The sequence below is a fragment of the Agelaius phoeniceus genome, chromosome 5 (assembly GCF_051311805.1).
Source record: "Agelaius phoeniceus isolate bAgePho1 chromosome 5, bAgePho1.hap1, whole genome shotgun sequence".
Lineage (NCBI taxonomy): Eukaryota > Metazoa > Chordata > Aves > Passeriformes > Icteridae > Agelaius > Agelaius phoeniceus.
This window is the reverse complement of record NC_135269.1, coordinates 9,926,075-9,950,759: the sequence shown is the minus strand read 5'-3', so window position 1 is coordinate 9,950,759 and position 24,685 is coordinate 9,926,075. Positions and strand designations below refer to the sequence as shown.

The window sequence follows — 24,685 nt, the reverse complement described above, 5'->3', positions numbered from 1 at the left end:
TGAAATATGTGGAAAACTATATTGAATGTCAACCAGATGCTATTCAGGAGGGTGTAAGTAGAATGGTGGCTTAGAGGATCATCACTAGCATTACAAATAATAATAATATTGTGTCTGCAGAACTACAATATTGGAAACACACTGCAAAATGAGTACCAGAAAATGGAACTGTAGATTTGGTTTCTTTGTCCTCTTTTGAGGTGTCACAGTGTATGCTGTTCCTTAAGAAAGTAGAAAATAAGATAAAGCTTGGCAAGTAAAGGTATTTGCCTTTCTGTTTCTGAGGAACTTTGTATGGCAACAGTTTTTATTAATGAATTGCTTTTACATATCCTAAATACTTCTCTTTTTGATATAGATCTCCAGCACGATCCAGTGGCTCCTCTCCAAAACCTCTTAGACAACGTATTCTGAAATCTATGGATGAAAAAGTAATTAAGGTACTCTGTAGGAATTGCTATGCAAATGTAGAGGCATTGTAATAATAGTGATAAAATAATAGTAGCAGTGTTACAATTCAGCCAGGTATCTGAGATTTTCATCCCATAGCTAAAGAAATGTAATTGTGATGAAACTGTGGAAATGGCCCAACTAGAGCAGTATTGTCATATGAATAGAAATATCTAAAACTCCAGAAGAGGGAGGCTTTAAACTTAGAAGTACTTCTTAATGAAGATTTCTTAGTGAAGGTGTACTGAATTAATCTCTCTTCATTTACCTATCTGTGTATTTCAGGACCATAGAAATAAACCAAGCTATCTGAAAACAGAGATAAAACTGAATACAGGCACCTCATTTTAGTTCTGATAAAATAGATATTGAAAAAGTGTAATAGTGATGGTTTCATTGTGGTTTTTCTTTTGATGCTTTTTATTTGTACCAATCTGAGGGCATTTCTATAACATTATTTTGTGAACAATAAAATAAAGATGCTAATGTTTGCTTTTGTAGATGAAAAGGAACTTTACAGGAGCACATTGGTATTGTGAGGGGCTCTATTCAAAAGAACAATATTTCTGAAAATTGCTGTCTTTCAGTGCACTGCATTTTTACAAAGTATTTTTCCTTAAAATAGGCAAACTTGATTGTTGGGACTATGAATGGAGACAGAGCTTGTCTTCTGCAGTATTTCAACAGAAAGCTAAATAAAAGTAGTGGCATAATATTTTTTACAGACTTAGTCTCGACAATATTTAAAAACACAAATCTAATTAGCATGTTTGGAAGAGGTGTTCCAAGCCATCAGAACTGGTTCTAGAACAGCACCATGGAAAATATCTTTCACTGGACATTAGATAAACTTGAACACATAGTGCATGTCTAAGAAGTAGAGAGACATCAAAATGAAAAGCACTGTCAGTATTTTCAGCATGCATTTTAAATGTGCTTCAACTTCATTCTGAGTCCTTTTTTGTAGGTTGGGTCAATGACGAGCATTTTGGATACATGCACTAATTAGGGTGAAATTTAGTTTAAAACTTAGAGGGAAATTATGAAAAATTTATAAAGGATCTTTATTTTATGTAAACAACATTTAAATTGCAGCTTTACTCATCAAATAGCAAAAATGTCATGATGTTTGTATAAAATGTTGAAATACGTAATTCTCTTAATGAAACTTTTGTAATTGGCTACACGATCAGTTGTGTTCAATATCAAAGTGCAAAAATTATTATCTAAAAGTAATTACCTGTCACATTTGAGGTGGTTTGACATGTTTTTAACAGAAACAAGCAAAAATACAAGTCAACTAAAATGGTTGTTGCCGAACAACTAACGACTTTTATAACTAAGGCTCACTTCTCTGCCATTCATTTTTGATTTCCACCCTCTCACATAAAATCCTACTTCTTTCTTAAAATGTTGATATTGCATTTTATTTTTTTTCTCTCTACCTCTCTAACTATTTCTAGTTTCTTTTGCATGTTTCTACTTCTCCATATTCTAAGTCTGTATTTTTCTCTTCTCTTTCTGTACCTTCTTTGTGCTGCACACGTCTACAAACAAAACTTCATGTATCAACAATTCAGAGATTGAGTGACCTAAGTGTCCCTTTTGTCAAAATTGGGATCTTCTGTTAATTCTACACTATCCTGTGGATACCCAGCTCTTGATCTTGAGGTGGTAGGTCTGTCTTTCCTGGTGTATTTCTGTAACAGTGAAGAAGATATTTTACATGCTTTATTTTCACACCATGGCATTTCTGGAATATTTTCCCCTATATCTACTCAAGTGTAATTTACTACGTGTTCATTTTACTTTTTGATGTGCTGCTGTATGTTTTTCTTGGACTTGATAGTTGCAACTTTAGCCCACGTTCATTCACCAAGATTACTGTTCAAAAGATTGTTACCAAAGTGATTAGACACTAGATGCCATCCTATTGTTTCTATCTCAGTCTGTTCCTTTAAGTTGTGGTACATATAAGCTACTTGTTTTAGCCTGTCTGAATCCACTCGTTATTTGATTTGCTGCTTTGGTCTGTCCTTGCTTATATTCAGCCTGCAGTACCAGTCTTTGTTGTTCATTTGTTAATTTTCATCTGAACCCTTTTAGCTTTTATACTGTTTCTTATGGCTGAAGGGATTTCCTATAGATATCTGCAGAACTCATTATACTCCTTTCAAACCTTTTTCAGTACCTTTAAATCAACCTCTCCCCGCATCTTAGTAGTGCTTTTTGTTGAGGTAAATGCCCATTACAGTGACTAATTTCAGTTCCTTTCACTGTGAATCCATATATTTCTTGTCTAGGATTGTGATGTCTCTTGGCAGAAATAAATTTTGCTCTGTACTTACTGTACAGCACCTGGCACAAAGAATTCCTTCTCCATAGCTGTAGATCTCAAGTGCTGTAGTAATATTTACCACCTTGTTACACTGAGTGTCAGTCTCCCTTATTATTCCATGCAAACATCTTGAAATGAGTACAGGTTGCTTGTTAAATTCACAGTTACAAATTTTGTTATGCATAGTGTATTCATGTCAGCAAATGATTCAGGAGATACCAGGTTTTTTGTTTTTTTTTTTGAGTAAGGGAGTAGCAATCTAATGTTTCTTCTCAATATCTGTGATCCTTCAGAGAAGTTTCTTTTGCCATATGTGTGATGGTAACTTTAGTTCCAAAAGACTGCCCAAAATGCCTTTTTACCGTGCTGCCTCTGATAGGTGTTAGGTGGTTAGTCTACAGTATAAGCTAAGGATGTCTTATTAGGACTTATCCCATAAAAGTTACCTTTTCCATGATATTTGAGAAGGGAAGAAAAACTCAGTAGTGGTGATTAGTTTGGTTGTATGCTGAGTCCCTATATCTAAACGAAGAAATTTAAGCAAATTTAGAAAGAAAAAACAGAAACACCTTAATTAAAAATGAAATTTTAATGAAGCAAGAGATAAAATTTGTTTTGCTCTCTTTCTTTAAGAGGATCTGAGTTCTCAGCTTCTGTGGAATTATGTGGAGGAATGCAGATTGATAATATTTAGACCTAGGGCACATCATCACTATGTGTTTTAATATCTAAAAATAAGGACAGTGGATAAAATAAACAGGTAGCTATGAACTGGAATTGGTGTTCAGAAATAAAATAAATCTTGTGGATGTTTCCATTGTGCCAAAACAAATTCTTGGCAACCGTGAATGACAAAGAAATATTTTTTGTCTTTCAATCCTCATTAAACACTGGAAGAAACACAGAAATACAACCTAACTATATTGGCATTTGTTGGGAAGCAAAGCTGTTGCTCTTATTGCTTGATGAGAAAGAAGTCTGGGGAAACAAGCATGTTGCATTGTTTAATTTCCTCTAGCAGAAGTAGGTAAGAATAAGAATATGAAACTTGGTTTTTCCTTTGGGAACCAATTTAGTTTCTAGTTTATCTGTTGTTTAAGTGAAATGTCTTCTGGTGAATAGTATTTTGTAGCAGGAGTCTTTAATTCAGAAAGGTCTGTGGAACATGTATTGAGTTATGTCACTTGTCAGCTGTCCTTGTTATGTCACTTGTCTGCTTTATTGAAATACATAAGAAGCTTAATTGGACAGGAGAGAGTTGTTTTACCTGAAAAGGATTCATCCAGCTTTATGTCTGCTTTTTTGAATCATATTTCTATTTATGTGAAATGAGTAGAAACCTGTTGTTGACTAGTTTTTTTGTAGATTTCAATGGGTTATTAAAAGCTCTGGTTAGTGGTGTGAGAGGGGAATGAACAGGCTGTTAGAATAACCTGCTTTGTTTAGGCTGAGGAGCAACTTAGGACCACAAAAATGTTGCATAATAAGATTTTCATCTTTTTTTTGCACTGCAAAATATTGAGACTTTCAAGTTGTAGGTGAAATCCTGTTCCTGAACTAATGGGATTGAGTGGAACTGAGAACTTCAGAACTGAGAACTGAAGAATCAAAGTTATTAGGCTGTAAGCATGCAACATATGAGAGTGCAACAGTTCTTTTTTTGTAAAGTTAAGATTGTTTTGGCCTTTTGATATATTGTTTTAGAAAGCCTGCTGCATTGTTAGCAGACTTACCCTGAAACAGCTGCAAGGACTTTCAGTAGTTTGGTGCGGTTTATTTCTTAATGTAACCGGAGACAACCTTTCCTATATGAGGCACTATTTCCCTCCAGTTGGGAACATGGCTGCAGATCTAGTTTTAAGAAGAATTTGTGGCTTAAGAACTCTAACAAATCTTGGCATGCTTGAAGCTCATTGTAATTTTACTGTGTATAGAAATCCTTCCAAGAAAAAAGCAAAAATCCTGGTCTGCCTTTCTCATGTGACTTTTTCATGTCTCTATAAAATGACTTAATATCTAGCTTCATGCACTGCTGTTATTTTTCATAGCTTAGTTCTCTAAATGCTGTTACTTGAGAGAATTGTTTTGCCTATTTGTGATTCCAGTACAAATAAACTGTGACTTGGAAAACTATTAACAGGAAGTTATCAAGAGTTTTTTTGTATGCCCACTGTAATTGTGAACAGAAGAGTCATAGTAATAGAGAAAACAATCTTCTTCAGGTAGTAGTCTCATCTATTGTTGCAAGAAATGTTTGTTTCCTTAGTGCAATATAAGTATGGAGAACACCAAAGTTGATTGGTAGTTTAGTAGAGGAGGGAAGTAAATAGAATGAAAAGGTTACATGTTCAGCACAAAATCTGAGGAAAGACTTTGTGTCAGTTGATAAACCACATTTGTGTAGAAAATACCATTTTTATTTCTACAAGACCCCTAAACTACTTTGTTTAGTGTCCATAGCTGTGAGTTTTGTTTGAAAGCCACTAATGAGGTGATTTGGGGTTTATGTTCTCAAAACAGTAGCAGGTTATTTTGGGATAGCAAAAGACTGGTACAATATCGTGCTAAAAAAAAATTGATTGTTGCAGTACAATAAAAGCCTTCCTGAGATATCAAGGATATTTTTTAATAACATGCCTTGGCTTGATGAAGATATAATTTATTATTTTGTTACTTGTCCCTTTTTACTCCTTTCCCTTTTTCAACTTCCTCTTTCAACTTACCTTGAATATTTTTTTTCTCAAAGGACAAGGGTAAGGATGGAGAAAATTTATTTTCTTTCTATCTTTTTTTCCCTTCTAAATAGTACTCTAGTTGTTTGGCTAGAAAATAAAAACATGTGTTTGTTGTTACTGATGTAGGTTTTCAAATTCTATTATGCCATTCCAGTGCATAAAAACCAAATCTCAACATTCTTAGTGACTAAATATTGGCAGTACTGTCTGTATGCAGATGCTGGAAGGAGATCTGGAACAGATTATAATCTAACTTTTAGAAATAAATAGAGCATGCACCATTAATATTTCACATAAAAGCAAATGTTTTATATGGGCATCTTGAACAACTGAAAGCTTTCTCTAGATACAGATGTTAAGGAGGGAGAATATACTACTTTGTCTGCTTATTAGGACTTCTAATTGACCTACCTGTGCTGAAACAGTTGTAAATTCTATCCTACTTTCTCCCAGCTGAAGAGTGGTAACAGTGAACCTTTTTTTTCTGAAATGCAGCAGAACATTTCTTTGTATGGGGATAAGAGCAACATCCAACTTTCTTGTGAAGAGGAGAAGGAATAGTAAGGCTGAGTTCATTGTGTGCCATTTTTGTGTGTGCTGAGTGTGTGCAGCTACTCTGCACACTGATCTCCCAACATTTTTTTCTCTCCCAGAGCTGTGGGTCATTGGTGTGGTGCTCTTAAAACAGTGAATTTTAGGGAATTTAGTATAAAAGAACTCTAAGGGCCTTTTTTCTGTGAGCTTTTTTAAGCTGTTGACAGGTTTTATTGTGTGCTTCAAGTAAATTTTAGGTTGATCTTTCTTCTTAAAAACATTCCAGTGAAGCTCTACTTTCTAATTCAGCGATAGACTTGTGTTCCTTTGTGCTGCCTTCAGGCTGTTAAAATGTGCTTCACAATAAAATGTGCTTATTGCTACTTCAACCAATGTAATACAGTATGGAACTGTAGTATATTTCTTTATACTAGTGGATATATGTTCCTAGACCAGTTGAGAAGTTTGACTGCTTCAACAAAGGTGTCTTACACTATATATACACCCTCTAGATTAGTTGTAGCATCCACAATCTGATTTGGTAGGGCTTTGTGTCCTGTTTGCAAATGCCTGACTGGTATGTGATGCAATAGACATATTTCAAGCTTCAGTGAAGTTGAAACACAGATGGGTTTATGTTGTGAGTTTTTCAGTGTTTGAGCTTGACTTCTGTCTATTGACTCCACATATTTTATCCCTACAAACTGAATCAGTGAACTGAAAGATGGGAGTGGTAAAAAGAAATGCTGTTGTTTATAAAAAAATAATTGCATTTATTGTTGGTTATAGAATGGGAACTGTCAGGCTTTCTTGCTCAAATTTTATGTTCTTCATGCTGTATTTATTATAGGTTAATCAACTTTGCAAAATTGTAGCTTATTTGCCTCTTGCAATATGAATGTGATAGAAAGCCGTTCAAGTTGCATAATTTTTGATGTGTGTCATTTACTGAACAATAATTGAGAATTGAGGAATTTGTAAAGGATTAAAATGAAGTTTTTTCAAGAACATATCAAGTACTGGAAAATATTTTTCATTAATATAACAGTAACCTGAAGCTGAAAGGAAATGGAAGTCCTGTATCTCCTTAATATTGTAATTGTACAATATGATGTTCACTAAACTTAAATTAGACAGCTGCTCTATCCTTCAAAACACTTTCTGAAAAGAATAAAATGACATATACAGTCTGTAGAGAGGAAGAGGCGGTGCAGACTCTGATCTCTACTCTCAAGTGGCCAGCAATAGGACACAAGGGAATGGCATGAAGCTTTTTGAGGGGTTTAGGTTGGAAATTAGGAAAAAGATGTTCACCTGAATGTTGATTGGGCACTGGAACAGGCTCCTCAGGGTAATGGTCGGACTGCCAAGCCTGACAGAATTCAAGAAGTGTTTGGACAATGCTCTCTGGCATGTGGTGTGATTCTTGGGGTGTCCTGTGCAGGGCCAGGAGCTGTACTTGATGGTTCTTGTTGGTCCCTTCCAATTCAGCATATTCTATAATTCTACTTACAGTCAGTGAGCTGAGGCATAATCTTGAAGCATACAAACCTTGTAAATGTCTATGTATGTAGTCTTCTTTTGTGGTAAATATTTTAAAGTACAAAGTAGATTAACACTAGGAAGACATTTGAGTTTTTGAGAGTCAGGCTTGCTAGTTTGCCCTGTTAAATCTCCTTTTCTTTCCCAGTCTGTTATCTGGCCCAAATAAATTGCAGTTTGAGAGTGATAGACAACAGGGAAGACTTGGTCTTTTTGACTCTTGAAGGGTATACTGAGGATTAAAGTAAAACAATGTATGTCCAGGTGTATTGAACCAGAAAGAACAACTATATTTTGGTAAATAAATGAGGTATTTTTTTACCAAATACTCAGTGTATTCACTTGGCCAACAGCAGTACCATGAAGAGATATCTAGGTTGCATCTCAGTGATAGGCTCAAGTCTGTTACCCTATATGTAGGAAAGCAGGATCTGATCAAAGTGGCATCAATTGTTACTGAATTTTGTGGATGACTTCCTCTGGGAAAGGAGGTTTCTGGGAACATTATTCTCTTTCTCTGTCTAAATCTGAGAATTTAAGTTAGAAGAAAAGTATATCTCTAAGGGTCAAATCTGAACTGCAAGGTTTAATTTTGCTTGTGCTAAGAAGAAAAGTAGACTTGCATAATGCAAACCTTTTAATCAGAAAAATGTCAGTAAACTTCCTATTCAACAAATCACTCCTGCCATCTATTTATGTAGTAATATTTATTTCGTAACAGTGCTTATTACTTGTTCTTTTCCCTGATGCTTTTACTGAAGCACCTGTTCAGCTCAAATTGATTTAAATTTGCCTGTGCTTGATGTGATGGAATTATTAGCTAAAAATCCAGTATTGTAATTATCTGCTCTGTGCTATGTCTTTCAATATAATTCATATAATCCAGAGCACTTTCAAATGGAAGTGAGGGCAGAATTTGTCTTGCAGAACCTATACCATTTATGGTCAATTGTACAGAAAATATAATGCTTGACCCGAAATTCTCAGCTGATGTGAAGCTGTAACTTAAGAATAAGCTGAGGAAATTTTACCTGGGACTTGAGCTAAATGGGTATGTTTTGGCAAATGAGGAGTTAGACATTGGCATTCAGTGGTGAAATGGCTTTGTTTTGTGAATAAATGCGATATCTGAAATAGTACTTGGTATTTTCATATAGAAGTACAGATGATGAGCAGCAGAAGTATGGAAATTGACTGTAGTAGCTGCAACACCTACTCAAAACAGCCCTATCAGAAGACAGGGCTAACTTAAGACAGAAAACTTTAATTTGAAGATCTAAGAGTTAATGTGTACCTTTCTGAAAGAGCTGAAAAAAATAGTTTTGAATTATTTTAGTACTTTTAATAGAATAATAAATGATTATTCTTGAAAGCCCTTATGCTTTGTAAATTAATATCTAATTTTCCTCTTTAATGTGAGCATATCCATTTTTCTGGTATTTAATGTGAAAAGAATGGTAAAGCTCATTATTATACAAGTCTTGGCTGGTGTTGTCTTTCACTTTTTTAAATTATAGAAGCTAATAGCAGATTGGTATTTGCAGATGAAGCAATCTTCAATTAAATCCCAGTTTGCCTGTACGTATAAAAATGATTTGAGTGAAATGAATGGTCAGCATTCCTGTGCAATTCCAACCTGCAAACATCCTGTACCAAAGCAACATTTAAAAGCTGGAAAGCCCACAGGTAAGCTGTGGTAGGATTGAATAAATAAATGTGATGGGTAATACTTTAAATGCTATCCAAGAAGCCTTTAGTATAATTCAAATATTTTCAAGAAAAGGAACAAAAATGTCTCATTGTTCTCCATGTCTCATATGCCAGTTAAATCTTTTTGCAATCAAATTGTAGTGCCAATGCTTTGAAAATATAAATGTTTGAAAAGTGTGTTGATGCTATCTTGCAATAAAAAAGTGATATATGTTGCATATGTGACATATTTGTTCTTATTCTACAAAAGTAAGCCAAGTGCAATTTATATTTTTGCCATTAAAAGGGGGGAAAATTTGTTTTACTGCACTACAAGCTATATAATATATAAAATTTCTATGCCCTTTAACCCTCTCTTCCAATATCTTAAAGTTATAAATCCACTTCCCTAAGTTAGTTCTTACATGTTTTTGAGCAATATAATTTTAAATTGGCAATGCACTTACGAGCACATAGCAAATTTAATAGCAATGACAAGCATAGCTTTGTTTTATTGGTAATACATTATTTTTGATTAAAAAAAATAACATGGCAGTCCTTATAGAAAAAGGATGTGTGTTCCCAGGTAACTTTTTATTTCCTCACATATGTTTTTGATATTCTTACATGACAGAAGGTCCAAATTCATGTCTTGATGTACCAGGGCTTGGAACTATTTCTGAAAGTGTTCACCAGACTAGAAGTTATACAGAAATGGGAAAGCTGAGTTGTCAGCCAAGGAACAAGAGCTCTGAGAATGAACAGATGGATTTGAATAATGACAAAATAATCTGTGACAAGGAAAGTGAACCATCTTTGCAAAAAAATACTAAAAGACTTAAGACTTCAAGCAGCTCTAAGAAGGAATTGGACAGCAAAGTTGGTGGAAAAAGAAAACAGACCAAAACTGCAAGTAAGAATAAGTTGATTGCTGGTCAGGCAAAATTAACTCGCTTTTTTCAAGTCTAAGTTTTTGTTTTTTTTTTCACATACATATATGTTGACAGATGTAAAATTTTGCAAGAAAACAGGTGAAATTTATGAATTACTTCCTTTCATATGTAAATAATTGAAAGTAGCTTGTATATTATAGTAGACAATTGCTTACAAGTCTGGATTATGCTGAAGTATTTTATTTTTTAATAACAGTACATTGTTAATGATTACACTGGTATTTTTGGTAATGAATTATGTATCCCTCTACAATGCAATGGAAAATGATTTTTGGATGTGTATGGGCAGTTACACTAAGACTCAGTAGCTCCAAATTACATTAAATTCAGAATAAAATGCTTAATCTTCAGAGAGGGTGGTGGGGATAAGCAGTTTTCACACTTGCCAACAAGGTCGATAGACTCTTCCCAGCATACACCTGAGGACTACAGGAGAGAAAAAGAGCTTCAAAGTTTAAATCATCAAAGAACCAGAATTCTTATGGCTTCTGGAAATATTAATTTAACAAATGCTCCCTCCCCCATGCGACAAATCATAACAGTCATGGAGTCTTTAAATGAATCTCTACCAAATTGCTATATTGACATTGCACTGTACTTTACCAGAGTGAAGTAATTTTCTGTGTAAAAATAAAATATATTTACTCTCAAAATCTCTTCTTCCAATAGGTAATTTAGCTGAATTTTCTTCATCTGTGGTCTCTCTTTCCTGTATTGACTCACTATTTTGAATTTCATTGTCAGCTGGAAAAGCTATGGCTCCCTTCAGTGCAGGATAAGGTAGTTGCTTTCTTCCCAAGTTGATTGGCATAACATGATTGAAGAAATCATGCCTGGAACCTCTGTCCTGTTTTGAGGGAAGACAAGAGGTTTATCTTTATTTTGTTTCTTATGTTCCAACAGTGCAGTTATTTTATGTTTCAAAATCATACCTTAATAGTAATGACCTGTATTGCATCCTCGGCCAAAATGGTGTAATGGACATAATTAAATAATGAGTCCCACGTTTAGCAAAGTTAAAAACCTGTTGCTGCATATAGGGACATCATCAAATATAAATAGAGGTTTCTTCTTATCCCTACCCCCCCCACCCCTAACCCCCATTCTCCAAGTTTTGGCTACTGTCTGTGAAAATCAGATTTAATTCAACTCTCCAAGTTACACATTTAGAATCTTGGCATTAGATATATAGAATTGAATTTTTTTTCTTGACTATGTTATGTTGAACTGGTATTTTTATATAATTACCTGGTTATTGATTTAAATTGTTGCACTTGTTTTCTAAAGGGGTATAAATGAATTTCAATTTTACAATTAAGCCAAAATTTAAAAATGAACTCACCAAAGACTTCGTGTTTCCAGCATTCTTATCATTGAAGACACTGCTGTCTTCAGTATTGTGGTACTTCAGCAAAGGTAGAGCTCCTCTGTTCATACCTTTATCTCCGTTTTGTAGAGTTTTTCCTAGATTTAAAGCAGCAAGCAACATATCTTCATCCTCTACCTCTTGCAGAGACTTTGAAAGAGAGAGTAGAAAACCTTGAGAAAAAAGAGAGAGAAGGGAGAGAATTAGGATATATGATGAGATGCACATTTTTTAGTTATTTAACACTTGCATATAGGTTTGGCACTTCTCAAATTCTAAGAAATCTTTTCCAGTGGTAAATAATTATGTTTTCCATTTCTGGAATGGCACACTTTATATATTTTACAGGTTGAATGGAAACTACTTCAATGGCTGATGAGTTCATGCTTTTAAAATGACTCATATCAAGGAGTAACCTTTTCTATAATCCTCCTAATCCCATCTGTTTAGAACTAAAACATTTCTTTGTCATACCTACTTTGTTTCTTTGTATGTTTTTAGAACAGATTAGTTTCTTTTGGTGGATCAATATGACAAAGTTCACAGAAAAAGTGATGTCCATTGGAGTTGTTTATAAAGCCTTACCTCTGGTTAAGGCAATTTAAGAGGAGGAACTAATCTACATAAGTAAAAGGGATTGTTTGATGCATCATAGTTGTGAAACTGGATTCACAGAAGAGCTGAAATTCTGGAAATTTGATGATGGCTGAGACTGCTACCATGTTAAAGTTGAAATAATTAATTTGTATTTTGATGTCTGTTATGCATTATACCAAAGAGCTAATGGCTAGAAATATTTATTTGTACCTAATTAACTATGTTTGTGTTTTCTTACTGAAAGTGGACCTTTCTCTGCTACAAATATAGTCAAATATGCTTGCTAAGAATTTAGAGAGTAAACTTCAGTTTTTCATTTAAAATGTCTTTGAAATGTATTTTTTACCCTGTGGAAGAAAATATAAATGTTTCTGCATACTACTGTTGCATTGTTGTTGTGTGGGGCTGGTTTTTGTTGTTGTTGTTGGCTGTTTTTGTTTGGCTTGGGGTTTTTTGCCTTATCTGGAAAGCAAATAGGGCCAGCTGAAATTTAGCTAATGTGTTAATGCTGGTGATAGAAACCACACATTCATTGGCTGTGTGCCTCTTAGCCAGTGCTTCATGTTTCATCCTTTAGCTTAGTGCAGGGGACCATGCTGCTATTCAAGGCAAAGCACCAGGAAATTGGCCACTATTCCCTGCTGAACTTCCTGGAAAAGTACCTGCCTTGCCAAAGTAACTTCTTGGTAAGACATTTCATGGGAAAATATGTCATGCCAGACTAAGCAGATTTTGACTAAGAAACATTTTTGGTGTACCCTCTTTTCTCCAAATGAGAAGTTCATTTCTAGGCAAAGCATCTCTCACAAACAGAATTGTGGCTTCTCATTATTTTCATTTTCTTGTTATGGAGCCTGTACTTGCCTTTGGCTAATTGAAGTGTTTTCTTTCCTTTGACTTTAACTGTCTGGCTACAGAGGAGACAAATTTGAGAGTTGATCATATGTGGTTTAATACTTATCCAATAATTTTTATTTTTCCCTCATGTTAAGTATTTGTACAGTTTTGTTCAATTAATAAAGCAGAAGCCATGTATGCTCTCTTGCAGGTACTTTTCATTTAACTCAGCCTTGACAGAACAGGAGTGCTTTGGAGCTGTGGTGGCAGCAAGCTGTTCTTTTTCATATGTTGGTCTACCAATTAAGAGTTAGAAAACAAGCTATCAGCCCAGTAATTGTGTAGATGGCAGGAGCTTCTGCTCCTCTGGAGCTCTTCTGGCACCCACAGGTGTGCAGCATCTCACATGGGGCTCACTTTCTAATGCTTCTGTCATTTAATACAAAGCACAGCTCCAAGGAGTACAACTGACCTGGATCATTCAGGTTGTCTGGCTACAGTGTCTGGCTGGTTTTCTACTGTGAGACACAAGCTGATGTCAGTGAAGGAATATGTTTGACAGGGCAAACTTATGCTACTTGCCCCAGGATCTTGAAGTAGTTGTTAATTTTTAAGGTTTGAAGATCCAAGGTGATTGTGAATGATAATGAGTAGAAGCGTCTAACTAGGCTGCCAAGAAATCTAGAGCACATGTCTGTAGATTCAATGACTTATCAAGTGCTCTGAACAGGCAGAAAACATTTGTTCACCTGCAGATATGCAATGTGTGTTTTGTATACAGCTCTTCGTAATGCCTTGGGGAATCCTAGCACTCTGACATCTACACTTTAATTTCTTCCTCCTGCAACTTAGAATTTTAGTAAAAATGTGAAATGTTTTAATACATCACCTTCTATGTTTTACTGTTATTTGGACTTTAAAAAATATAAATAGTATTATTAACCCAGTAGTGCTTTCAGAGCAATAACCATTACTTAGAGAAATACTTCTTGCTTCTACTTTGTTACAACAAAATATGAACTCTTAACATCAGAAATCTCATGTGGTATATGTAAGTAAATAAAATCTAGGTGATAACATACTTGGACTCTCTCTATACTCATATTGAATTCTAGGAATGGGTTACAAAACAATTGCAATAGTTTCACTTGGTCTTGTAACTACTGTGATTGCTGTGTACAAGTGCTTGAACCCAATTCCTAGTAGAAGGAAGAATAAATGACTGAAGAATAAATGAAGCAGGTATGTAATGTATAAATTCAATTATTTTCTATTATCAAAATTGAGAAACTTCACAATACAAGAGGTACTATTTAAGTAACCTTAATAAATCATTTTAGTCAATCTTAAAATAGCACAAAACCAATTGGTCAATGTTAATTTGCCCAGTGGCTTACTACTTCTGATTTTAAAAGGTGATTTGTTTGTTTTATTTTTAGTCTGGATCTTGTACATTTTATACGAACAGCTGTATTTTAGTCTGATTTGTGGAAATACTAATCCCTTCTTGTGTGTTGTTCTGTCTAAATACCTCAGTGTTTTAGTTCCAAACCCTTCCCACCAAACCAAACAAGCAGGTGTTAAAGTGGAGATTCTCTGTGCTAAAAATGGACAGAGCGTGTCAGCAGTTCACAAGGCAGATAAGAGGTAATTAGCACACTTCATTATTGACTGTAGGAAATTAAGACTCTTGCCCAGCACTGTTTTTTTGTTCCTCCTGCTGAATTGGTAGTCACCTGGAATCAGTAAATTGATTCAGCATGAAATAGGCACAATGTTGCATATAAGATATCAGCTCTGGACTTGTGCAGGAGCACAGCTCTAAATATTTGGAGAACCTAAAAGTCATCTTCTATAAATGTGTCAGGAGAATGTACAAGAAAAGGGTGGGGTGAAACCCCGCAAACTAAATTATTTTTACCAAATTTCTGCCCAAGATCCGAGGTATCATTTCAGTCCTCTGTTGAATTACAGTCTGTGTATTTATAGAATGAAATGTTACATTTGTTTGTGTTACAAATTAATTTCACAGTTGGAAAGACTTTAAAAATATTTTCTGCTGTTTGTTTTGAAAAGCATTTCAGAATTTCATTTGAAGCAAGTACATAAAAATGTGAATATTTCTTAAGGAATTGTGCAGCAGCAGAGAACAATTTATGCATAGTTTCTTCTAGCGAAGTTAGTGATAAACATATTGGTCACTGTGTGTGTCCTTTCTTAGAATTATTTCTATTATATAAAATGGTCTGTCCTTGTATGAAAGATTTGCCAATACACTAGGTTTAGAATTAACTGATTCACTGTTTAAAAACAAATTAAACCCCCCTGAAATATATCCCTGCCTCCCTAAGTTCCTTCTTCTGAAGAACCTTTTGCAAAGCAGTCCATGTGTAAGTCTATTAAGGATGCCCAATTAATCAATGAAGTAGAAAGAGGAAAAGAGGGAGATTGCTCAAGCCATAGTAGCTTCTTAATTAAGAAAAAAACAGTGGTGATAGTGAAATATTCTATTCTCATGTAAAAACCTGCATTTCTAAGAGAAATGCCTGTGGACAAGGCGCACTCAATTATTCTGTAACCAACAGCAGGAACTTCCTTATGAGAACAATAAAGAGGATAAAAAAGACTGGGCCCCTTTGCTTTGCAGGCATATGAGAGGATTTCAGCCAAGAAAAAAAATACAGGAAAAAGCAGGAGGTGCAACTGCAATTTTGAGCTTCATTTGAGCACAGGATATCTGTGAGAGGCTTTGAAGCTGGCTATCCAGTGCAAGCCTGCTAAAATTCCTGTGATTTCTACTCTTCACCACTACTGTTCATATGGTTTTGATAGTGCTGAGGGGAGTAATTTATTTTGCATAACTGACATGAAGGCAGGAAAACTTTTTTAGGAATATTGATTCTTGACATCTCTTTACCAATGGTGCAGGAACCATTGGTGGGTTAAGCCCCCTGAAGGGCAGTGAATGCTCTTGCTGGTGCACAGTGATGGTAAGACTGACCACAGCTGGTATTTGAGAGGAACAGAGCAGCAGTTCTTCTCTTTGCTATTATCTGAAAGGGGTCTGGGTAAGGTAAATGAATGTTATTATCAATATTGTTCCTATTATCCATAAATCCTATTGATGATGTAGTTGTGTCCTACACATGTCAGTCCAGGTTCTCTTACTGAGCTGGATCCTCTGTCAGTTTGTATGATAAGATGCAGCTCTCATGTAGACAGAGGAATGAATCCAACTCTGCTCAATTTCTTTTTAGCAGAGCAATTGTTCAGTAAATTGGCACTCCATCAAAATCAAAATGATTTACTGTTTTTCACCAGGGTTTTTTACCAAAAATGTCAGTTTTTTTTTTTTTTTTTAGGTTTGGTGGTTTTTTTTTGGTTTTTTTTTTTTTATTTTTATTTTTACATTTCAGTCTCTTTTAAACACAATTGCATTTTCATCTGAATTGTTTCTACTAATGCTTTTTTCTTATGACAGAGTATAAGCCTCAGTTGTTTGGAATTTTGGTAGTTATGGAACAATAATGCTGCATTATGAATCCATGAAATATTTTTACACTCTTTTGGATGTCAGGTACATTTTTGAGATATGCTATTTTGTAAGGTATTCCTTAAATAAACACAGAAGTCAGAGGTGTTTACACACAGAAATGCTCTAGTATAGTTTTCACATGGTAAGCTGAGCCACATACCTAAGGTGTGGGTCTGGGTTTCTCCTCGTGAATTCTGGAAAAAGAATCAGTTATCTTTTAATTCTGTAATTGTGAAGTAAAATTTAAAACCTACAAGGACCCACCAGGTATTCTCTCTCTGGTTTGCCATACCAGTCTGGGATTTTGGCTCTTTTACTGTTTACTCCAACAACAAGGGGTTGGAACCAGATAATCTTTGAGGTCCTTTCCAAAGTAAACCATTCTGTGATGCTACTCCTGCCATTCATATGGTATTAGCACAAAGGTGTAGAGAATGGTACAATATGTGTGTTCCCTTAATTGTTGCAATGCTTGTGGTTGTTGTCCAAGGACTGGGAGTCACGTTATGATTTAGTGACTCGTATCCTTGAACGTATTTTCTTTATTATCTATGCTAACAATCTAACCAAATTGTACCTGCTTCTGTTATATCAATTCCAGTCATGTCTTTTTCATCCCAAGTATGTGAACTTTGTGTATGATTGAAACATCTGTCTCGCAGACTCTGAGGAAGAGGAATTGCAGGCTGTTAATCATACAGTTTCTACTGTGTATTACCTTTGTCTGCAGAAGAGACTGTGCTACCACTGATACTCAAAAGTACAGCCAGATACTTACAAAAGCTCTCAAGAGTTCCTGCACAGAATGGCAGTCACACTGGAGATTCTGATGGCAGCTGTCCAGGAGAAATCAACTAAGTTTCTGGACATACCACGTCCCTCTATGCCAGCATGCCTGGTAATTCCCATAAATGAGGACCTGTTAGAGTCAGCCAAATTACTCTGGCAGATGTTGTCTTCTTTGGTGTTGACAATCCAGATGGGTGGATTGTTGTTATCCAGTCTTTCTGCAGGCTTTGAACAAGTCTGCGTACACTGGCGCCAGGACTGCTAGCCATGGCAGCAGTCCACTGGACAGATGAGCATCAAGGTCTACAAAGAACAATGCCACAAGGTAAAGAATTACACCAGATGTTATTTAATTAGAAGCAAAACCAACCTGCTTTAAATTATCTTACTCTAGCTATGATCTGGTGTTGTTTTAATCAGACATATCTTTTATAGCACTGCTGTCAATGAAATATCAATCATAATTTGCATTGATATAGAATCATGAAAGGTTTACCTTAGCCAGAGTTTTGTACTTTACAAGACTCAGTTTTTTCCAAGCAAAAAATTAAAATGGTTAGATATCCCTATGTTTAGCACTTGTTTTACATGCCCCATATTTTGACTATTAAGTGTCATTTTCTCAAAGGTAATCAACAAGAACTACCTTCTTTGATAAGTGTAGTGCTGCAATAACCTTTTCCAAACATTATGACTTCATCTTGGTCATTCATTTAGGAGACAGGTTTTGGTTAGAAATATTATTTGCCACTGAAATTATTCTGTCTCACCATTTTGGAGGATGCTGTCTGCCATTCATTTTTCCATTCACACTGACTCACCTTCAAAGAATAATCATTTGCTGACAGCATGTCTGATCCTCTGAAATCTATCAGCACACTTCCCATATCATACTCTGTTCTCACTTCTGCTGGCACTGCATGCTGTGGACACTTGTGAGTAATTTTTAAGTGAGCAAAGGTTCCTGCCCTTTATGCTCTACTTACCAGTATGAGGCAGCTGAGTACTTATGATAGTTCTATGCAAGATGATGATTTTTATAGGTGGAAGTGCTAGATGTATGCAAAGAATAGAATTAATGAGGATTACAGCTTCAGCCAGAAGACTTCTTGCTACTTTGCATGGAACCTTCTAGATCTATTGTGTTTTGCCAGTGTCGTTGTACTTAGGATCTGAATGTTCCTTACCATGGATTGAAGACTTGTTTACAGTGTCACACTGCAAACCAGCTAGCCCTTCAAAATCATGGGACTATTGAGGGGAAAAAAAAAACCATCCCACCACTGTCTTAATTATATAGGGATATGTTATATAGTTACAGTCTTGAAATCTTATGTATGTTTTTTACATAAGTTTTTCTTGACCAAAACATGAGGCAGAGATTACATTTACCTATTGCTTACCCATGCCAAATTAAAAATATGTGTAAACTTGAGCTACTAATAATTTCATACATTTTGTGCATGAATATTGGTGTTTATTGAATCTTCAGCTGTTAGCTATTTTTCTGAACTGCTAAGATTTGATTCAGTTGAGCTAGTTTACAGCTTGTAAGATATTACTAATATGCAGTCACGATCAAGTTTGGTGACCACTACCTGCTGGTTCAGAGTTCCCATCTATAATTGCAAACATTAATTTTAAATAAACATGTTAGGCAATTTCTGGCAAGGAACAATCAGGTTTCAGGATTGGATTTTATGTAAAATTATAAATTTCTTCCTACTGGAAGGACAACAGAGCAAGTCACACACATTCCAGGAGACATTTGGAGTGCAGTGATGATGACTTGACACAAGCTGACTTAAGGCCTGATGAGGCAAAGCACTCTAATGGACTTGGTGCTAAAAATTAGGAACTGAGTATGAAGATTGTCTTAGGTCTGTTTGCAGTGACCATAAAATTATGGTGTTCAGGACCCTGGAAGAAAAGAACAGTGCAAATAAGATCACAACTTTGAATTTCAGAGGAATAAACTTTGCTCTGGTTAGAGTTCTGCTTGGGACAAACCCGTGTGATAGTCTGGACGAGAAGACGGATCCAGAATTGCTGAATTCATTTTTACACCACAGGGGAGTATGTTTGCTAAATTCAGATTTTCCTAAACATTAGTATGCCATAAGTTTAACTTTCATTTATATCTGCTGTTTCAGCAGATATATATTTAACCTGCATTGTCTACCTGATTTATTACTTCATCTAGCAGATGATCTATATTATTCAACAAAAACAATTCAGGGTGTAAAAGTGAGTAGAAACAAGTTTAATAACATTATCTGTAAGTGATGAGAATGAATTGGTCTTCTTTCTGATCTTTTGTAGTAAAAATTATTCTAGTTCATTGAATGAATAAATGTCTGAGTTTAACATTTAGCATAAGTATTTTTAACTTGAAATGATAATCTTTTACTTTGTCTTGCAAGTATAAAAATCTGTCTTGCAATATCACCACTTTCTGCACAAATAGTTTTAACCATTGACAACTTTTCTCAGTATTTATATTTGTGGGTTCTAATTAATACACATTTTTCATGTTTATTTTAAAATGTAATTGCATTAACATACTTTGTTACTATATTTAATAAAGCCATAGAACATTCCAGAAAATGTAACATAAGACTTTTGACTGTGGAAACATTATATTTGTTAGTGGGAAATGCAGTGCCACCTATTTAGCCATATATTCATTGGTGGAAAGTGGTAAAGAGCATTTTTAAAATTTATTTCATAATTAATGAATGTGCAACAAGTTCATATTTATTACATTCTGTGGAGTTGTTGAGCATGAATAGAAAAAGAAGTTGAAGAAAATAAAGAGAGTTTAATTCATATGGTATAGTTCTATGCTTCTGGGCAATTTTGTCTGAAGAATATGCCATAATTAACTTTTGAATGTGACTTTATTTCTGATTTATGTGTAATATGTAATATTGTCTCTAAACTGAATATTTTTTTTCTCAAAGTCATGGGGTAATATGTTAAAAACTTTGTGTTAAGATATGAAAATGTCCAGGTTAGTTGCCAAGCTGTTTTATTTACCTCCTCCTTGCATATGTAAGTTGAAAGAGGAAAAAAAGGTTTCTAAGCATTATTGTGATACTTTGATAGTAAGCTGCTGCTCAAGCACAATTACGTATTAGTCCTTTTCTGGCGCTCTCCTTGCACTATTATTTCTGATTACATAATCTCTTGAGTATTTTTGTAGATGAAGTCACAGATAATCCAAAAAACCAACAGTGTTTTTATGTTAGGAAAATGTGTCAGTTGCAATCATCTAGATTTTTTCCTGTTGTCGAATTTTCTTTCATAAACAGGCAAACATTTCTAGAATGGTAAGGAAATTGTTTATCAAGCATCCTAAAATGGGTACAAAAGCTAAACAGTTACATATGACATTGATTATATTGAATAAGATAATCCCTGCAGTATTTTCCACATAATGATTATGCAAAATCATGCTTCCGATGACTTAATTGCAGTTCTTTACATAATTTTTCATTAGAAATAATCAAGCTCTACATTTTGCTAGGTATTGTCATTAACTTTACATATTTTTGTGAGAGCTGAGTGCTTAATGAAAAATTGGTTTTAATTATCAAGAGAAGCTGAGTAACATTTCCTTCCAATTTTAAACACTAGCTTCTTTCTTCTTATAATTTAGAGATGAAGCTTGTCAAATCAGGTTGCATTTTATCAAGCAGAAGAGATGACTGAAGTTAAACTCACAATTAGACCTAGACATATACCTGCTGTAGGAAACAGAAGAATTTGACCATCAGGTATTGAACTAGAATAGTGAAAAGGTAGAGAAATAGTAGAGACTGTTAATGTTAAAAGTAATTGTGAATTATAGTTTAAAATACAAATATAAGAAATTTATGTGAATTATGTATTTCATGGTTTACTTTGAAAAGCATGATAAATGTTGAATTAAATCTGCAAATGAAAATGCAATGTTTTGTAACCTGTGTGTATGTGCCAAGATTTACAATAATTTGCAAACATAGGGGGTCTCTGTCATAGAGAAATTTCATGTGTTGGAGGCTGAGGTCTTAGGGTCTCACAAATGTCAAATCCATGACATACCTAAGTGGGAATGCATAGAATGCATTCCCTATATACCATCTGCTATAGAACAATTGTTTTAAGAATTAAAAGGTCTGAATGCATCTTTCTTCTATTCCTTGGTCAAAAAGCCAACAGAATATTTAATTAGTAGTAGTCCAAAATACTTCATAGGTAGAAAATGAATATACTTCTAAAATACTTCTTGTATTGACCAGCAATAGCTTTTCATTAAAGTAGAACCATCTGTGTACAAGTACATGTATTAAAAAACATAATAACATTAGTTTTCTTTGAATATTCTGGGACCGAAAAATGAGTCTCATTGAGGTTTTTTGCCCTGACATTTCTAGCTTAGACAGACAATGAAATATCTCATCTTGCATGTTAAAATGTCACAGGCTTAATAAACAAATATTATTGGCATGTGATGGAATAGAACTCAGGCTGGAGTCAGTGTGTTTGGGGGGAAATTCACATGGAGAAATGTCATGTAGTTTATGAAATTCGTAACAGCAGTTATTGGAATCCCCAAATGCTGAGCACATTAGTGTTGACAAAGGGTGTCCAAAGGTAGATAATGCAGTCAAAGGTCAGTAATAAATTTTGTAATGTTGCATCTCCTGTGTCTGGCAATACTGGGTCTTGGAGACAGCTGGCTACTTTTCTAAAAGACGAGTGAGATACCAGGTAAGTGTGTAAGTGTTGATTGTAATTGTGAGCACTCTGGTTTGTAGGAAAGGGTTGTGTTCACTACTCTGGGCACAAGAACACATGTCCTTGGGGGCTTCCACAGGGAAGCCCTAGAAGATCACTTGTGCCAGCTGCTGCTGAGTGAAAGCATCAAGTCAGGAGCTTGTAAGGTTAGTTTGTGCTTTAGAGAGGCTCGTAGACCTTGCTGATGAGGAGAGGCCATACTGTGAAGTAAATGTAGGTTTTTCCCTTTCAAGCTGATCATATGCTTTGTCCTATTTGAAGAGTGCTTATATTTTTTTTCTTGTTTGACTAAGAGTGTTTCTTTTCATTTCTGCTAATTTTTTTCTGTTCATCTCTTAAGTCCTTTCTTGATGGGACCCTTGTATGCTGAGCAAACAGAACCTCTCTGTACTTATAGTATTTTGTACTTGTATATCTCTGTTATTTTTGCAGGTGCAAAGAGGGCCTTGGCTTCTTTCTTCTTCACCTTTGCAAAAAATTCTCCTCCTCCTTAATTTTTCTGTGATCTTTTCTTATGAACACCGCTTGCTTTTAAATGGTGTGCCTTTCCCTAATATTTCTGGTTAGTCTGTAAATTAAAATCAAGAATGCTGGAACTGTATCTTCTTTAATGATACTTTGTTTGCAGAACCTAGGAGAGAAATGCACTTTTCAAATTGACATTGAGTTGAAAATGCAAGATAAGTCTGGAAGTTCATGGAATTGAACTCAGGAAGTTCATGGCCCTTTGCTTTTGGGAATAAGTGAGATATCAATGCTTTCTTTGATAGATAAATCAAAGTTTAATCAGAGGTCCCTATAAACAGCTATGGTAAATGACATACTGTCATTTCCTGTAGATTTTCCAATTAGTAAGGAGATTTCATTTGCAAATCATTTTTAGCATCGAAGATAAAAGTAAATGCAGAAATATTTTTTTTCCTTTATTTTGCCATATAAAGCTTGGGTCAGCATGAAGTATGTCACATAGTTTTTCATGTGGTACTTGATATTCACAAAACTAATGAGAAATCAACCCTCTGCAGTCTGTGCAATCCCTGTATTTGTTGGTGAGGTGTCCCAATGGCTGCACTAAAGCAAGAAGCTGAACTGCACAGTAACTGCCTGACAATCCTCTTTTAGCAGGACTGTCTGCATATTCACCCACTGGAAAATGTATCCTGTAAACAGAGAAATACCTGCAAAGGCAATTAGGTGCATGCACAACAGATCTGAGAGTGTGACTGCAGCCCAGTATTTGATTTTTTTTGTATATAGGCAAAACTCCTTGGAGTGAATAGAGGCTATATTTTTAAATTTTAGCAGTAATAACTAGAACTCTGCTGTTTTTTCATTTGCCATAGGTAGGTATGCAAGAGGTATTACATTTGATTTTGTTTCTGGCATACAACATACAAAATTGTATTTCCAGATGCTAAGAACCATTCTTTCACTTCTACAGCCTAGTCTTTCTTAATGTCTATTGTCACTTTTTCATTAGTGTAAGCAAGCATGTTCCACTGCTTGTGTATTGTTTATTCCTAGGACTGGGATGTTCTCTTCAATACAGCATTCTTGCATTTTTCATAAGAAGCATTGTAGTCTTAAGGTTTCCTGATAATTTCTGGCAGTTTTGTTTGGATTTTTTCTCTGTATGTGTAATAAAGCTTGTAAAATTCTCTGTGTTATTTCTGTATCTGTTCTAGTAATTTGCCATTATTCTACCATATTTCAAATTCACTTTCAAAAGTGTTAAAATAGGGGTTAGGTTGTTTTAATTTTAGGCTAGTGCAGAAACACTGGGTTTTATAGTTGCCCATATATACAATACCTATTTTTAAGTTAAACAGGTTACAAATACTAAGATAGTTTTAAGATTATGAATTAAAATAGGTTAAAAAGGGATATGTGGGAATAATTTTGAAAAGAAGAAATACTATGAAATTATAGAATGCATTTTATTCTTTTGAAATTCATTTGTCTATCACATAATGTATCTGAAGTCCTTGAAAATATTATGAGTTTGGAGAATTATGCCTTTTAAACTAATAAGGCAATGAGTAATTCAGTAGTAGGAGCTTAAACTATGAGTGGCAAAGTTTAAAAGAGGAGCTGTGCCTGCATTTAGCTAGTAAGAGAAGCTTTCAGGTAAATAATGTAATTTAATTATGTTATTCTTTACTTCCCTGAGGTGTAAAATGGTGTGGGTGAGGTAAATAAGGTAATTGGATTTTGTGTAATTTACTCATGGGGTTCATTTGTCACTTTGAGAGGTGAAATGTGTTAGTTAAGCACTAAATAAAAGAATCAAAATCAGGTCTGTCTGAAGCATTTGCAGATATACAACTATCGCTTTTTTAACTAGAACACTTGCTATAGTGTGATATTTCATGTAAAATACATGTAAACACAGCCATAGAAATAATTTTTGTTAAGAATTTTTTCTGTATTTGTGCTAAGTGCTTCTGAAAGTGAGAAACTACAGTAGCAGAAATACCATTTATGAAAGGAATGACAAAGAACTGCTGCAAATGAGATTGTAAATAATCACATTTGCTT

General features: G+C 34.8%; 2 protein-coding genes across 5 annotated transcripts in view; one reads left to right on the top strand and one right to left on the bottom strand.

Moving 5' to 3' along the window:
- Nucleotides 1-13,239, top strand: part of PARPBP (PARP1 binding protein) — a 42,404-nt gene extending 29,165 nt beyond the window's left edge. Inside the window, exons 8-10 of one of the 4 annotated variants that reach the window (XM_054631466.2) lie at nucleotides 359-440; nucleotides 9,144-9,285; nucleotides 9,953-13,239. In XM_054631466.2, coding sequence (XP_054487441.2) covers nucleotides 359-440; nucleotides 9,144-9,285; nucleotides 9,953-10,257 — 529 coding nt within the window. In that variant the 3' untranslated portion in view covers nucleotides 10,258-13,239. Of the gene's footprint in view, nucleotides 1-358; nucleotides 441-2,030; nucleotides 2,125-9,143; nucleotides 9,286-9,922 lie in introns of those variants that run through there. The other 3 variants (XM_054631465.2, XM_077178270.1, XM_077178271.1) reach the window with 3 other exon arrangements.
- On the bottom strand, nucleotides 10,547-11,890 carry PMCH (pro-melanin concentrating hormone). Its single transcript, XM_054632301.2, has 3 exons — nucleotides 11,584-11,890; nucleotides 10,887-11,088; nucleotides 10,547-10,667 (listed from the first exon to the last, which is right to left on the bottom strand). Exons 1-3 carry the CDS (start codon nucleotides 11,833-11,835, stop codon nucleotides 10,618-10,620), a joined length of 504 nt encoding a protein of 167 aa, XP_054488276.2. The 5' UTR covers nucleotides 11,836-11,890; the 3' UTR covers nucleotides 10,547-10,617.
- Nucleotides 13,240-24,685: the final 11,446 nt, after the last annotated feature.

Coding starts and splice junctions, on each gene's coding strand:
- PMCH (XM_054632301.2), bottom strand. CDS start 11,835: ATGTGCATCTCATCATATATCCTAATTCTCTCCCTTCTCTCTCTTTTT. Junction 11,089..11,583: donor CTGGAAACACGAAGTCTTTG/GTGAGTTCATTT, acceptor CCCTCAAAACAG/GACAGAGGTTCCAGGCATGA. Junction 10,668..10,886: donor TGGAAGAAGAGATTTTGAGA/GTAAATATATTT, acceptor TCTCTCCTGTAG/TCCTCAGGTGTATGCTGGGA.